The following is a 17989-nucleotide window of genomic DNA, read 5'->3' as shown; positions in this document are numbered from 1 at the left end:
ATCAGAAGAGATTGGGAGTATACTTGAAAATATTTACACCCTTTAAAGTGACTGTAAACCTCAAATGAAATATAAACAAAGCATATCCCCCATAGTGTGTACTTGTCTCTATACAGAGCACTAAGTGTAATTTCTGTCTGCAGCCTCATTCCTCTGCTATAACCATGAGTCACTTTCCTAACACCATCAGAAAAAGGTTGAGAGGGGAGGGATCTCCAGCTGATTGACAGCCTCGGCTCTGTTCCTGTGTGCTTTGTGAAGGGGGTGTGTCCCTTCCTTCCAATCAGCATCCAGAGCTCACCTCCCTGATGTACGTTCAACTCCCCGCCTCCTTCTTTTCAGAGCTGGAGGATCCTGTTTAAATTCAGCACTTTAAATGGATGTAGAGAAGAGAAGGCTCTAGATAAATAGGTACAACTTATGTAGGAGGATTTGTTTAGTTTCTGTGTATCACCTGAGGTCACTCAGTTCACTGGGTATATGTGAGGGTTTACTCTTTTCCCGTAGAAAGGGTTTGTGTGCATTTATCATTATTATAATGGCCAGATCTACCAATTTAAAGAGGAAGTAAACCCTCCTCTGCAACTTTTACCTATAGGTAAGCCTATGATAAGGCTTACCTATAGGTACTGTAAATATCTCCTATGTACTGTTTAGGAGTTATTTACCTTACATGCAGCCAGTGACATCACTCACGCATGCGCTCTGAAGGAACGGCCGCTGGTGCCGTTCCTTCAGAGCCCCGTGCCGTGACCGTCGGCTCCCGCGCGCATGCGTCACCGCAGCTCCGGCCAATCAGATGTCCAGTCCGTCATACAGGTAAATGGGCGGCAAGGCGGGGGCTCGTTCTAAAAAGGTTTACAACCTCTTTAATAATTGGCCCGTGTATAGAAAGAAACCCTGGCCCTTCATTATGTGACTGTTTCTATTGTTCTCTCAGGACTTAAGCTGGTCATGCATTATACAATTTGTCTTGTACAATTTTCCTTTAAATTTACCGCAATCATATAATATGAGGTTAAACCTAAACTTAAACACTTTCAACTTGTATGCAATCAGGCAGGCCCTTGCATTACATAATTAAGGGTAAATCTAAAGGAAATTGAACAAGAAAATTGGCCAGCTTTATGTAGAATTCAGCAGTCATTTGTTCTCAGCATCCAGGTAAATAAAATTTGCACATATGCGGTTGAGCAGCCCAATTAAAAGATGCATGGCCTGGTTACGGGTTACCATAAATGGCCACATATCTTGCCTAAAATGATGTGTGGAGAGATCTTCCTCCATGACCTGCTACAATCTTCTCCATGTCTGAATGAATGTGGTTCTGTGAAGGTTCCTTTCCTTTTCTCCATATAGGAAGTAAAGGCCCCCAACCTGTTTCATATATTGGAGATCCCTGTGTAATAGTAGAACTGCAGGTCATAGCTCTTTAAATCTCTGTACAGATTGATCATCATCATTATACATGCGTGTTAACAAACCAATATACAGCAAATGGACATTGACTAGTACTGATGAAGTCATAAAATATGACATGTTTTGCAAGTTAACTATCAACACTACATGAATAGGATATTACGGAAGATAATCGTAAACAGCGATTAAAGGATCAGTTTTCTACTGGCAGGATTCTTTCATTTGTGCTCAGACTGCTGAAATCCTATCTGGCCTCAGTTAAGTAGAAAAACTAGAGCCGCAGAAGCAGATCAACTATTGAAAGTTGATGACATTTAATCCACTACCAAAGAAAGTTCAGGCATGTGGAGACGGAACTTTAATATCTCATCTGGGTATCTGGTATTTTAATATTACTGACAACTGTCAAATTACTGATAGCACATCTAAGGGAAAATAATTCAATGTTTGGAATTACAAGGACTGAGACTAGTAGGGTATATTTCTGGAGACAGAGGAGAGTTCTTACTTACTTGCTTCTCTGGCTTTATCTGAGTAGGTTGTGGTCAGATCCTCATCTACCGGGTGATCCACCGGTCCTATCATAGGAATAAGATGCCTCTCAGCTCTGATGTTCTTGGTGGCATGAGGCAGAAGTAAAGATTCAGGTGAGCCTGCAGTGACATTGGATATTGGTTCAGGCTCTTCAGCTGGCAGGAAGCCTTCCACATCTGAGAAGGGGGTTTCAGCTCTGCTATCATCAGGCTCATATTTTATTTCTCTTTTGGCCACTCCACTTGTTGGCTGCAAGACATCTTCAGCTGCACCTCCAGGACCACTTTCATAGCCACTCATTTCAGATAGTGATTGCTGCTCGTTCTCTGCCTTGCTGCTGCTCCCAGGCGGTGATCTTGGACTCTTCTTCCGTGCCCTGCGGTGCTTCTCTTGAGGTGCTTGCTGCTGGTTATGATGCTGTTGTGCACTCTGGAGATGTCCTGGAGATGCCTTGATGTCAGCGTCACTGTCAGTTTCCCCGTAGTAGGCTTCACTATCTGGAGGAGAGGTAATGCTCTCCAGGTGCAGCAGTCTTGGTTGGCCAGTTGTGGTGGAGGTGGATGGGGTTGTACCCCAGGAACTGGGGGGTTCTGGGCTTCTGATGGAGTTTGGGCTGCTAGGGGATGGATACACTCTGTGGGACCGAGGTGTCTGGGCTCCAGCTGCTGCCCTGTATGGGATGAAAAAAAAAGGGTCACATTACATGTAGTCAGTTCTAAGTTGGGAGGAGTGCACAGAAGAGGAAAACGCTCCAGCGCCAGTGCTATGAGATGGATAAAGAGTACAAGAGACACACAGGCTGTCCAGGCTATATACTTATCCTCTCAATACGTCTCCTCCCTGGGGAACACTATGTTCCAACACTGGGCTCTAGAGGGACAGGCTTGTACTGAAGACTATAGGCCACTCAGATAATAACCAACTATTTAATCTTCAGAATTTTCATTTAGCAATGACCTAATCAATTACTAATAAGAAAAAAATAAAATGGCAATATTTCTAATATCTAACATGAACATTCTGCTACTTAACCTGATTTTTCTACAGGAGGACACTTACTTTCCTTCAAACTGGCCTGCAGCAAATGTTGTTGTTTGTAGCAGTTTTTTAACGTTCTTTACTATTTCCAATCCAGGAAAAGTGATAGCTGAAACCTGCTTGTCTGCTTTTCTTTTTCTTCCCTTCTGAAGCACATGATCCCTGTTGGATTGCACTAGTCTGGCCAAACTGTGATTTGATGTAACTCATGTGGCACTTCTGATTAAACTAATGGGACTAAAACATCATGACTTTAATTTAATATGTATATTATCTTTCCCTCCTTAACTTTTTATCACAAACACATGACTGTTTATCCAAAAACATATATTTAGCAACAGAACATTTTTGGTACTCCCACTTTCCCAACATTTTTCACATATTTATTTTTTATGCTCCTTCCTAGCTTTAATGATTCGGGATCATATCTTGTGTCCTTCTGACACAGACTGGTAAACATAGCTGTTAAACATACGTTGCACTTTGCATCCTAGCATTCTCCTGAAAGGTCCAGGGATAAGGAGATAGCAGGATGCTGGCTTCTATGGAAGAAGTCCGCCCCCTGCTGGGGCAACAACAGCAGTATCAAAGAATATTTGGCAATTTATTATATTAGAATTTTTTTTGTGTGCAAAATGGCTGTAACATTTAAAAATACATCAGCTAAACACAAAATGCTGGGAGGCTTGTTATACCCTATCATGAATTATTCTCTTTTATATGTGCAGTATTTAAAAAATGCACTTTTATCCCCTTTTATGGATTTGAAAAGCAGATTCTCCTCTTGCCATGTTCAGCCCTGGACAAGTGCTGTGCCTTAAAGTGAATGTAAACGATCACCTTGTAAAACAAGCCATTCAATTTAAGATAGAAATTAAAGGCAAAACATTTTTGTATAGGTATAAAAAACAAAACAAAAAAAACCCAATATATATACCCTTTTATTATACCCTGTGTGATCACATTCCCTCTGTTCTCAGCTGCATAAGAGCTGGGGGAGGAGAAGCAGCAGTACACTGAGCATTTCAGTGACAGGTTGTGCGGGGAGGGGGCATGGTGTCACGACACGTCTGATCATTGGAGGAGAGCAGGCTGAGTCCCCAGCATAGCTAGAGAACTGACTACGGTGTGTTCTCCTGCTTAGTGTGGTCAGTTTTTAATAGGAAAGCAGAGGGACTGGCAGGAACACCAGGGATCTCACCCAAAGTAAGCAATACAAAGAGAACAGGATAATTTTTCATACAAGTACATGGTACAGCAGGCATATATCAGGAATATGGCATGTTAGGGTAATAAACACTTTAACTGCTCTCGTCTTTTTCCAACCATCCATCCATATAAAAATATTATCACCCACATGGTAGTCAGAGAAATGCATCTGTGAATGGATACATTTTTTAGGCAAATAGACTTCAAAGCAAAGGGATTATGTCACTAGGTATTATTTTACTTTGCTTGATATGCATTTGAAATGCACAATAGTGTGCAATGTAGTTTGGATGACAGAGACTGCTTTGACTTGCCTTGTGTTTCTTTTGCTGCAGCAGGGGCAATTTATTTTTGTGCATTGCAGGGGCAATTCAAGTGCAAGCGTTTGAGTAGATCTACGCTTAAATTCAAAAGGCAGTGCTTGACAGTAACAACTATCTATTCTACACAAGGGCTCTGGAGGTAGGTATTGTTCATTTTAAAGTGAGGTTAGACAAGGGGTTGTGTCCCTTCTATATGACTCACTAAGCAGTCTGTGCATTCTGATCTCCCTTTTTTTTTCAGGGTTAACTTACAGCACAGCTGTGAATCAACCTGCATAAAGTAGCAGCTGTTACTTGGAGCATACCACTTGTAGGCTACAAGTGGTAAATATAAAATATGAATTTACAGTATTTTACATTTAGCTATTTAAAAATAAAATTGCAATTTAATTAAAATGAAAAATACACATTTCCCAATGAAATGGCATCTCAGTGTCATGGTATTGTGAGATCATGCTCGTTTGATAATGGGATCCCAAGTGATCCTGAAAAGTTAGCTCTTTACTGTTAATTTAATGTAAAAAAAAAAAAAAAATCCTTTTTGAAGAAAGGACAATGTGCTATTAATGCACCTCTCTCTGTATTTTACCATCTTTCCACTTCAGTACACTCAAAACTAATTTTCATGTTTATCTGATAAACCTCACATTCAATTAAAGTGACCCTTACTATTCTTTTCCATCTTATCTTTTTTTTTTTTTCCTAAATTATGGTGATAAATACTGTATGCCAAACACACGGCACACACAGGCCATAATATCACAATTGCAACAAATCATTAAGTACAAAATATTGAAAAAAGAACTTAAACTGAGCAAAATTTGACTTCAGCCGTGTATCTGAATATAATACAGAGTTCGGCTCACCTTGCGAGCTGAAAGTTATGTACATACCATAACCTGAATGAATCTAGAACACATAACTGGTCTCGTGTTAGTCACACAATACACAATAACAATTGTAGATGAAAATTCATTAAAATCCCAACAACAGACAAAACATCTCTTGTCTAACTGTACTGGCAGGGCCAGATTAACGTAGGGGCTATTGGAGCTGCAGCTCCAGGCCCCCACCTTAATATAGGCCCCGGGTTGGCCATATTCACTGTTACCGCTCTTCTGTCACTTGTAAACACAGAAGTCTGGCTTCTATGCTCGCTTCCCCAGGCAGCTCCCTCAGAACCTCCCCACACAGCACGAAGGCCGGACAAGGAGGGACAGTTGCCGATGCATGGATGTGTTTATGGGCTTCAGAGACAGCATCCCATGTGGAATTAGGCATGCATGGCTGCACCCTTCCTCCTCTGGGTGCATGCCAAGGCACGGCCCTTAAGGCCCTTCAAAATCCTCAGCACCAAGCCCATGATGCTCTTAATCCGGCCCTGTGTACTGGCAGCATGTTGGTACCAAAACTGTAGTTTAGAACTCAATATAACACAAAGAAGGCTCTTTTCCATCTTATCCAACAGTGCACAGAGGCTGGTGTAAGCTCTTTATTGTTCTCGCTATGATATCACAACTCTTTAGTAATCATTAGATAGCAGCTGTGAAACTATGTGTAAAAACTGTTTTAGTGTATAAATCTATTTAGTAAAGTAATACTTAGGGCAGCAATACATTTTAAATCTCTCAAAATGTTTGGTACCCACATCTGAGAAGAGTAGTATTCTAGAACAAATTGTTTTTTAATAACTAGGTCTTGGTCATGTTGTTAAAGTATAGCTTAATACAAAAAATCTGTATGTGTTCCACTTAGGCCTCATGCACACGGATGTTTACATGCTGAAAAGCCTTCTAGCAAAAAATCCCTGGTGCTTTTCTGCACCCAGGGAGCCTCACATGAATGGCTTTACGCAGCCATACTTGTTCCCCGTTTGGGGAAACATGCCATAGATGTACTGTATGTAGAAGCGGATAACTGTATGTAGAAGCGGATAAGTGTAACTGTACACGCACATGTGGGTGGAGCTTAGTGCATCCAAAGTGCAGGACCCGGAGCGAGCTCTCGCTAGTGCCCTCAGAGGAGGGCCGAGGCTGCCTTTCCCAATGATGCAGAGTTAAGGCAGCACTCCAACTTAAAAGTGAGGCCCCTACGCAAAAAAACACACTGTTAACGTTTTGTAATCCATTTCCAACTTCTGTAACACTTTACATTGTTCCTACAAACACAGTTCTTTTGTATGCTTTAAAACCCCTCTCTCACCTAAGTTGTGCAGCATTTTTGAGCCGGTACTGCAGAGCTTATACTGGACTCCACCAACTTAGCACCCTGTCACCTCACTCCTAGTGTATGTTTCTCTTAGATACTGGGAAGCTCACTTGTACATTTCCCATGCTTTTTCTTATTCATGACTCCAATGTCCCATGCCACAAGGTCAGTCACAATATGTGGGGATCCGGTCGCTAAGGAAAGAGGCTAAGCACCAAGCTCCTTCGTACCAGAGCCTCCGTCACCCCTGCCATATCACCTGCTTCCCAAATGGATTGTACAAATTCCCCTAAGTGTCCTTTTGTTGTGCCCCTTGTGCTCCCTTTTTCCCCATAAGGTAGTGTAACAGGAAGTCAGCTAAATCTGGGAATGTAGTCACAGGAAGGAGATGCATTTCTACCTGATTTAGAAAGTCCATTAATTAATTTAGGGTGTTGGCTACAGAGCTAGCCAGCAGGAAGTTGAAAGGCCTTCACCTGTTCAGAATGAGGGAGTTAAGGCTCTATAATTTGTTCAGAGAAATTCCTATTGTTTGCTGCCTCCAGAAGCTGTGTCCTGAAGCCATGTGGGCTGGGAGCAGGAGGACAGTCAGCGTGTGCCTCCCGACAGGATGTGTGGGCCTGGGAGAAGACCCCCCGGAGTGATGTGTGCCCGGGACGGTAACCAAGGGTGAATACGTCTCAAAGGTGAGAAGACGAACTGTTGATGTGAAAGAAACAAAGGACTGTGTTGCCCTGTGAAGCTATTATAAAAGGACTATTGAGTGTCCGCTGTAGGACAAGGAAGTCTGCCCGACGGTAGGTTGGAGACAGACACTTAGGCAGGTTCCAGTTGTGAGAAGGTAGCCGCCCACAGAGGCAAGGATTTATTTTCTGTTTTATTTTATTTTGGATGTTTTGCTGCATACAGCCTGGTGAAGAAAATACCATTTTAATAAACCACACTGTTTGTTTGCAAGCACTTGTCGGCTACCTCTCTGGGAAAACGGACCCCCCAAGGGGTCATCCACACCCGCCACCGAGCTAATCCCTCACATATGGTGGAGGTATGCAGTGGGCATAAGCAGAGATCCCTGCAAGGAAGTGCAAATGTTTGATGAACTTTGTCTGGTGCATGAGATTGCACAATCTATGTGTGCAGGAGAGAAGATCCTGACAGAAAAAAAAAAAAGTGTTTTAAAGAGACAGCGGTCTCAAAATTTTTTGATGAACTTTGTTGTGTCTGGTGCAAGTGACTGCACAAACTGTGTGCGCAGGAAAAGAGATCTTGCAAGAGAGAGAAAAACTACATGTGTTAAAGAGACAGTGGTCTGAAAATTGTTTGCTGGACTGTGAAAAATTTGTTTGTGGAGTTATTGAAGATGGGGCGATCCAAACGCCTGAAAAATGCAAAGATAGATGAAATGAGAGACCGGATTCTATGGATGGAGGGGATGTTACCGTCTGAACCAGCCCCATCCATGCCTAAAGAGAGTCTACTAAAGAGGAAGGTTGTTGTCCCTAGCAACACTGATGAAACTGCTATGGAGACGCAGTGTGCTCAGATGAAAAGTAAGCTCAAAATGGAGGAGATGTTGAAACAACTGATTATATCAAATACAGCTCAACAGCAGGCAAATGCAGCTCAACAGCAGGCAAATGCGGATTTTCAGAGGAGCTTTGCAGCTCAACAAAAGGCTCATCAAGAGAGCATGGCAGGCTGGAAACAGAGACGCCAGCAGCCAATGGAGGCCATCGGTTTGGAGGAAACCGAGTATGTGTGCAGGGCTGAGTTGGATGCCTTGCAACGGAAAATGGAAGAAAAGGAACAAGCCTTGGAATTGCTTAAAATGGAGCATAGAAACTTGCAGGAAACGAATGAACTACTCAAGTCTCATGTGTTACAGTGGGAAGAATCCACTGCTCTTCTTTTGGTCGAGTTGCAAAAACGCAGAGAGACTATAATGGAGAAAGATACCATCCTCATGGAAAAGGAAAGTGAAATTCAGACTTTGCAGAAGCAAAGTATGGCTGATATGTTGGAGTTGCGTAATCAGCTGGAAAAAAGTCTTCAGTCTTTGGGAGCTACAAAAATAGACCTGCAGGAGTCGCAGGAACAGAATGTTGCTCTGGAAGCGACATTGTCTCTCAGCGACAAAGAGAAAAGTGAAAGAGAGGCTAAATTACTGAGTACTGTGTATGAGCTCACTACTTTAAGCAATGTGGTAGATGAATGGCGTGCGGACTGTGAAAGTTGGAAAGGGGAAGCCCAACGTGTCCAGCAGCAGTTAAAGGAGAAAGAAGCCTGTGTGGCAGAATTACATTCTTATTCCCAGATGCTAGCCAATGAGGTGAAGGCTCTTATGCAGGGAAAAGAAGATTGTGAACATAAGAGGGAAAAAGTAGAGGCACAGCTTCTGGAATCGCAAGTCAAGGTGTCAGAAGGTGACCGATTGTGTGCTAAGCTGTCAGAGAAGGCAAACCGACTGCAGGTTGAGTTGGACAATGTTACAAATCAGCTTTCTCAAGCAGACAGAAAATCTAGAGAAATTGCGGAAGATTTTTCTATCTTGGAATCGCAGCTGCAAGACACGCAGGAACTCTTACAGGAAGAGAGGTGTCAAAGGCTGAGTTTTAGCACAAAGCTCAAACAAATGGAAGATGAGAAAAATGGCTTCCTGGAACAATTAAAAGAGGAGGCGGAAGCAAAGAAAAACCTATCAGAGCAAGTCGCAACATTGCAAGCGCAGATAGCGGTTATGAAAAAACGCATGGAAGAAAGCGTTGGTTCATTACAGTGTGTTGAAGATGTGAAAAAGAAGTTTGATCAGATGCTTGGTGAAGAGAAGAATGTGTCTGCAAAATATGCAGAAGAACGCGCACGTGCAGAAACGGAGGTGCGTGATAACGAGAGCAAAGCCCTGTTCTTGGCTCGCTCTTTGGAGGAAGCTCTAGAGTGTAAGGCTGAACTAGAAAGTGTTAAACAGCTGCGTACAGAAATGGAAGAATTGGTCAGCTCCAAGGATGATGTTGTGAAAAGCGTTCAGGAGCTAGAAAAGTCTAAGCGAGCCTTAGAACAGCAACTAGAAGAGATGAAGATTCCGTTGCAGGAACTGGAAGAGGAATTCCAGGCAACAGAGGATCTGTCCCAAAGAGGGGATAGTGTGCCTGATGCAGTTTTTAAAAGGATCAGTGTTTTGGGGTCTGTCCTGAGTGAGCCTCAGAAATGTGACGACATGTGGCTTGAATCACCCCTTTGGAATAAACCGTTCCTTCAAAAACTTCAAGCATTGGAAAATGTATCGTTAGAGCTTCAGCAAACAAAGGAGCTGAGTAAGAAATGTGGTGATTTCTCAGTTCAGGCTGAAAACCTAGTGGAGAAAACTAAGGCTGTTGGTGAAAACGTGAAGCAAATGAATAAGTGCCTTTCAGGGAGTGTTTCCAAAATGGAACTGGTGAAAGACGGGTGGCAGAAGTTTGATCGTGATCTTGAGATGCATTCCATGTGGAATTCAGATAGAGAAAAAGAACTAGGTGACCTTGAGCGGTCAAATAGTTCAGCAGAAAGTGCATTGAAGAAACCTGTAAAAGAATGTGTTGCAGTTCCATGCTTCTTCACTGATGCAGAGAGGAGGTCTATAATGGATACCACCCAGATCGCTGGGTTCAACTGTGTTGTTGCCTTTGACCCCTATGTTGGTGGAAGGAAAGTTGATGATGTTCTGGTTGGCTACTTCTGTGAAGAGTTTGGCAAGAAATATAAACTGAATATCAAATCAAGTAGTAGGCCTTTACTGCGACTCGCTCAGGAGGGCGAAAAGTTTAAGAAGTTGATGAGTGCAAATGCTTCAGATCTGCCTATGAATATGAAATGTTTGAATGATATTGATATCTCTGGGAAAAGGAACAGGGGTCACTTTGAAGAAATGTGTGACAGCCTGTTGTCTCAATTGGAAAATCCTCTGCACAGCATCTTAGAGCAAGCAAAGCTCAAGAAGGAAGATCATTCCCTTTTACAACAAAAAGTCAATGATTGTGTACAGCTGTATGGAGAGGCAACTCAAGTCACAGAGGGATGTCAAGAGTCCCTACTTGGAACAAAGCTTAGTGAAGCAAAGGTTCTCAAAGTTTTGTGGAAAACATTTATGGATTGCAGAGAGAGGCGTCTTAAGAATGTTGAAGACATTAAGACTAGCCCAATTGAGTTGCCTATGGATCACGGTCCTCCATGGTGGATTGGACAGACGGTTATGAGGGACAAGCTGTCTGACATTTATGAGAAAGCTGTCAATGAAGATGACAGAAACGAGAAGGAGCGAAATGATGCCAAAAATGCAGTTGAAGAATGTGTATATGAGATGAGAGACAAACTGTGTGGCATTTATGAGAAATCCGTCAATGAAGATGACAAAACAGTTTCATCCGGAAGCTTGAGGATAATAGGAGGCTTATCAGTGAGTCAGCAGTGCTTGACACATGCGTGCCTGGAAATCTGTGTCCCAACCCTAGGGTTGAAACAAGAGGGGGGGGTATGTAACAGGAAGTCAGCTAAATCTGGGAATGTAGTCACAGGAAGGAGATGCATTTCTACCTGATTTAGAAAGTCCATTAATTAATTTAGGGTGTTGGCTACAGAGCTAGCCAGCAGGAAGTTGAAAGGCCTTCACCTGTTCAGAATGAGGGAGTTAAGGCTCTATAATTTGTTCAGAGAAATTCCTATTGTTTGCTGCCTCCAGAAGCTGTGTCCTGAAGCCATGTGGGCTGGGAGCAGGAGGACAGTCAGCGTGTGCCTCCCGACAGGATGTGTGGGCCTGGGAGAAGACCCCCCGGAGTGATGTGTGCCCGGGACGGTAACCAAGGGTGAATACGTCTCAAAGGTGAGAAGACGAACTGTTGATGTGAAAGAAACAAAGGACTGTGTTGCCCTGTGAAGCTATTATAAAAGGACTATTGAGTGTCCGCTGTAGGACAAGGAAGTCTGCCCGACGGTAGGTTGGAGACAGACACTTAGGCAGGTTCCAGTTGTGAGAAGGTAGCCGCCCACAGAGGCAAGGATTTATTTTCTGTTTTATTTTATTTTGGATGTTTTGCTGCATACAGCCTGGTGAAGAAAATACCATTTTAATAAACCACACTGTTTGTTTGCAAGCACTTGTCGGCTACCTCTCTGGGAAAACGGACCCCCCAAGGGGTCATCCACACCCGCCACCGAGCTAATCCCTCACAGTAGTCATACCTGAATTGGGTGAGAAAGTCTTTTCTTCTAGAAGTCTATTTCAGCAGCAAAGTCCATATCACTTGGAACCCCCGACTTGGCTCCCACATGGTGTGATAATGTGAGAAAGTGTCTCCTACCTCAACAAAAGCACTTCCCTTCTCTTCCTATGCTGAGAGTATACCAGGAACCCTAAGGCACCCCTGACTTAGATTCAGTTTCCCTTTTTTACTTCTTAGAAAAACTTGGGAAAACCTAACCAGCACAGTGAACTCTTACCATTCAGATAGCACCACTTCTATAATTTAGACACGGACATGTTGTGTTCATTTCATACACTGTATATGTCCAATTGCTTGGTATTTCTATTTATATTTCTATGAAGCAAGTTGTTGTGCCTGCACACTGGAACACAGGAACCCCAGAAAAAAGTTTTAAGTAAATACTGCCACAGGGATGCCAAAACTTGGGCAGTGGAAACAGGGACAATGGGGGCCTCTGAGGACTGATTTTTTTTTTTGTATATCGCCTAAGGCTTCATGCCTATGCACATTGAAATGCTGATAAGTCTTCTAGCAAAAAAAATGCCAGGGGAACTACAGGTGCCTAGTACAGCCACCAACACAAGTGAATGTCTGTACCCGGCCATACATTTTCCACGTTTGGGGAAATATGCAGCACATGTGTAATCAGGTGCCTAATAAGGTATTATATTGCTTGTATTAATTATCTTTCTGGGTTAAGTGTATTTTCTGCTTTGCAAATTGCACTGCTTAATTATTGTTGCCAAACAAATGTGGAAAATGCCATATCATATACTTGTTATCTTGTTATTTTTTTATTTTTAATGTGTGCCTGTAACTTTTGTGAAAACTATGTTGCATGGAACTACATAGAGTAGGTTGGAGGGTATTTTGAAAGAGTTATGTTTTGAATCCTGTACTAATTGAATCTTGTCTCTTATGTCAACCACTCTCTATTTTAAAATGATCCTCCACCCACTTTTGTATGGCCTATGTAAGGATGCTAGTTTACAGTTTGGTATAAACAATGCAACTTATCATGTGTGTTGTGGAGGAATTATTAATTGGTAAGTACCATTCATTCCTGTGGACTTCATGTGCCCCTGATGACGTAATTTTTGACAAAACGTGTTGGGTAGAGTCAGAAGCCATGAAGTCACTGCGTATGTGTGCTTTACCATAGAGGGTTCTGGGAGTTGTCGTTTGTTTGAAACGCTATATATAGAGGATCTATGTGAGTGTTTTTAACTTATCTTATTTTATCTATATTTTATTTGGCTTTACAGTTTTGGAAGTTTTTCCTTCTTATGCTTTTACATGCTATGACGATGTGGAAGATGAGAGCTGGCCTATGAATGGAAACCATAACAAGCGCTGCTTGACTTCTCTATTGAGGGTCACATCCCTTTTGGTAAGCTTATAGTGTGGCTTGTGGAAGACACATGCTGCACACTTGGGAGTATAGTGAGGAGTCTTTGTGGCACTATCTTGGCATTATATCACAACAACCCATTAGGAATTCACTGGGAATTGGTGTTTCTTAATAAGACCATACGCTGATTACATATACAAAAACATGGATAGATGATGGGATTATAACAGTGACAGAAAAATACAGTCAAGGTTATAGATGGGAAACAGAGCAGATAAAAATGATATATTTATATTTGATCCATTGTAAAAAAACAAACCCCATTGGTTGAGAGAAGATATGTTCATACATGTCAAATAAGTAGTCACAGTTGCATATTACATGAATAGTTGTGGTGTATTTTTTTATCCTGACATGTTTTGCAGATAATGGCTTCTTCAGGGGATTTGGGAACCACCAGAGGGTAATAACCTAAGAAAAGAAAACAAATGCAGCCACCACATCTAATGATTGCAATATATGACATTTTTGGTTTCAGGTTTAATATCACTTTAAAGTTGCAATAATATGCAAGTATGTCGTGCATTCTTACATATTATGGCCAGTGCTCCACCACATCCGATTCCTTAGTTGACTCTTCACAGGGGAATCTGCTACAACTGCCATAGTAATAAGAAAGCATTACAAATGCTTTGGGCACATAGTTGGTCATGGGCATGACATATATATATATATACTGAAAACTTTAATTTATAAAAATACTGTACATTGTCTACCTCCAAAACAGTGGCATACCCAGGGTGTAGTGCTTGATTTAGCAGTGGTTCCTGGTTACCACTCATCCCCTCCAATATTTATTATGAGGTATTTATTTAGCACTTTTCTGCAGCACTTTTGATAAAGTACATCCATACCAGTCCTTGCCCTCAAGCAACATACGGTCTAAGGTCTGTATACATACTAGGGCCAATTTAGACAGGAGCAAATTAACCTAGTAACATTTCTTTGGAGTGTAGGAGGAAACTGAAGTGGCTAGAGGAAACCCATACAAGCACAGGGAGAGGCTTATTTAAAGATGATTTGCTACACTATGCAGGTGCGCTGTGTTCTTGTGCTTTGAAGTTTATTATAGAAACTAGTTTCTCTACTACATGTATATGAGCTTTACCATTTTATTATCTAGTTAGCAATTTATCAGGTTCTTTATGAGGTTCAAAAGAAACATTCCAGTACAGCCTCCGGCAGTTCAGATGTTTTCTCTATCCTTTTAGGAAAGACGTTATTTTGACACCCTTGTTCTCATGAATACAAATCATCATATACAGCACAGATGGATGAATCTCCTGCTGCAAATATTGTACTCTGACAGCCGGGACCAGGACTGGATGAAACCACTGTGCAGCCAACAATTTTCCATCCGCTTATTAAATTTTTCAAAAATCATCAAGTGGAAGGGATCCAACAAGGCCAACCACTAAGTGAATTTTAGCCAGTTCATCGAGATTCGGGAACCATACAGAATGCAAACATTTTATGGCCAGCTTAATTCCCTTCCTTCTGAAAGAACAAAGGTGATAATTCGTCTTTGAAATTCTGAATGAACCACTGTGCATCCTGCTAAAAAAGAAAGTGCTTCTTAGAACATATGAAGAATACTTCTGAAAAGTAAACCAGTGGCTCCTACAGTAAATACAAGGTCAACATGTCACACTGTTTTCTTCTTGCTTTGTAGCCAAGTGACAAGCTTGTTAACCAATGACAAACTCCTACTGACTACAAACTATAAAGTGTAAGTACCTAGAGGTACTACAGGTGTAGGGCCATTCTAAATCCTGCCATTATGACCGAATCTGTGCTGAAAAGTGCTTTATAATAGCATTGAAGCTCTTCTGGCAGCTCCTGTCCTTTGCACATCCCTATTGGTCAGTGAGGATGCATTGCCCACCATAGTGCATTGTCCCATTCGGGATAGTTGGCAGGACAGGAAATCTGTTGACCCTTCACTTCCAGCAACACAGGACCAGTTACGCTCCCAAGTTCGAATGCTGTACCCCAGGAAGATGTCAGTTGCGACGAAACGCGTTGAGTCATGGCGTGCTGACATCACCCACGTAACCCAGAAGGACAGGCGGATCTGGTTTTACACTATGGAGCCTCTATTTCCTTTATCATGATTGCGCATCTATCTGTGGACCATTGTGAGTGGGACAATTACTGCCTAGTGGTTCCCTCCAGGCTTTGGAAGCCGACTGGAATGTTACTGGGAACCAGCATGACCTGCAGCGTCTGCAGTATGACGCCCTTGGAACAGTAACATTGTGTTTCAGAGCATGTGCCATGCCTGATGAAAGAACATGCATGCCTGTAGGTGGCACAACGCACATCAATATTCCCTTTTCTATTCTGCTTAATACATACTGAGCCTGCCTTCTGCTCTTTGGAAGAGCTTGTCCTAGTGAACAAACTATTTTGAACTTTTTATGATTTGGAATGTTTTGGACTTTTCATGATTTTATAAATATATTGACTCACTTTTTTGGTTGTAAGGTACTCTGAACCTGGATAGATCTCTGGAGGGCGAGACACTCTATGCGCACTGAATTTTCAGTTTTTTCTAAACCACTTAATCTAGAATTGATTTATGTTTGGGAACAGCAGTGTCCAATACTTTTGTCCAGGCTGTTCATTATGCCCCAGGGGAATTTCGGATCACTCCTCTTTAGTCTTGCACGTGAATTCCAGGCCCAGCACTTCTCTTAATAGACCCCCTGGAAAATAAATGCGTTTTGGCTGCGTTTAATCCCATTACATTCTAAAGTTGCAGCCCATATTACTCAATATTTTGTAGATAGCACCCCTATCAAAATTTTCAAGTGCGCTGGGATGCTTTTAAGTGCTTTCCCCGAGGTATTTTCTTTGCAGAAATTATGGCAATCAAAAATTCTAGCAAATGCCAGGAGGAGCAGTTGGTGGGGAGAAAGGAACAGGAGTATCTCTCTGATCCATCTGAGGCCTCTAAGGCTGCATGGCTTTCCACACAAGATGCATTTATAAATGTGGCGCTCTCTGCAGCAGAGAAGAAGCGCTTTTTGCCAAACAGGCTTTTTATGAGGAGGGAGAACAAAAGGGCCGCCTGCTTACCAAATTGGTGAGAGCTAAGACTACCATGCCGATCATTGCCACTTTGCACTCCCACAATGGCACAATTTTGAATCCCCCTGAAAGGGGTATGGCGGAATTGGTTCAGTTCTATTCTGCCTTATATCAATCTAAGGCAAAGTATGCTCCTGATGACCTGCAGTTATATCTGGGGTCTTTACAGCTGCCTAAATTGTCTAGCTCCCAGAGGGCCTTACTGGACTCTCCTATTCCCTTTGAATAAGTACAAGAGGCGGTTCTTTCATTCCTTACCCCTAAAGCCCCTGGCGCGGATGGACTTCTCATTGAGGTGTATTTACAATATGCTGACTCCATTCTGCCCCATTTGCTTGATATCTACAATGAGGTGTTTCGGCTACGGCGGTTGCCAGACTCTATGGCTCAGGCCACAATTGTTCTGTTGCTGAAGCCGGATAAATCTCCAACTGACCACAACTCATATAGACCCATTTCACTATTAGAGACAGACATAAAAATTCTAGCAAAGATACTGGCTAGGTGATTGAACTGTGTCTCCAGAGTTGTGTCTCCCTACATTATGTACATAGAAATGGGGTTTCCCCTGCCCATCCCTTCTCCCCCCTCCGCCCTCCTCCAATCTAACAGACTGTCTTGAAACTGCACTGTCCATTGTTAAGTCTCCTTTTGAAGTTCAGGGAAGCAGCACTGAGTGAGCTCGAGCCAACAGCATTTAAAGTTGGAAAATGCAGGTGCTGGAGTAAAAGGTTAGAGGTAATACTATTTTAAAGTGGACCTTCAGTGTATCCCCCCCCTAATTTTCTTTTTTTCTGCCCCCGCTTACCTGGTGGTGTTCTTGGGACAGTCCAGATACTCACCCAGCCACCAGATCCAGCATTGTCCATCTGACATCCTTCTGTCAATAGACTGGATCTCACGTCGGCATCTTACTTGTGACGGCATCAAGAGGCCCATTGGTTTTTCCAGGTTCGGCTGGCGGGACCTTGCGATGACATACAACTAGGCCCATCCCCCCTCCTACTTCTGAATGCATGACTAAAGGCCTCCTGCGATATGTGACCTGGATATCCCAGGAGGCCTAGCGAGCACTATGCACATCATTTGTCTATATAGAAAAATAAGTCGCGCTGCGTGATGTGGGTAAAACAAATAAATGTCCAAACAAATGAGTGTCCCAAATATCAAGTTGAACGACATTGAAAACAAAGAGTAACTCCACAGTCTCTTTAGGAAATGCGCTTACCAAATAGCCATTAAAAATCAGCAAGATTCATGAGCCAAGGTGCAGTCACAGATCTGGAAGATTGGAGTGATCAGAGTCCTCAACGAATGGTGTTAGTGTTGTACATAAAAAAGAAAAACTTGCATAGTGTGATACCGTACAAGTAATGATCAAATCATAAGTTCCACCACCAAGGGAAATCCCTTAACAATTGTGCAGCAGCTCACCAAATAGAAAAAATAGTGATCAGTGAACCAAGTAACAGGGAGTGAGAAATAGAGGAAGGAACCTCCACCAATTGCAAAGCCTT

At 42.4% G+C, this 17989-nt stretch overlaps 1 protein-coding gene across 1 annotated transcript in view; it reads right to left on the bottom strand.

The window, feature by feature from the left end:
* The window catches only part of SYNPO2L (synaptopodin 2 like), a 177844-nt gene that overhangs the window by 73930 nt on the left and 85925 nt on the right, over positions 1-17989 (bottom strand). Inside the window, exon 3 of the mRNA XM_082269177.1 lies at positions 1932-2623. Within this exon, the coding sequence (XP_082125303.1) occupies positions 1932-2623 (692 nt within the window). The remainder of the gene's footprint in view (positions 1-1931; positions 2624-17989) is intronic.

The sequence above is a fragment of the Pelophylax lessonae genome (genome assembly GCF_965119305.1).
Source record: "Pelophylax lessonae genome assembly, chromosome: 9".
NCBI lineage: Eukaryota > Metazoa > Chordata > Amphibia > Anura > Ranidae > Pelophylax > Pelophylax lessonae.
This window is presented reverse-complemented; position numbering and strand designations above follow the sequence as displayed.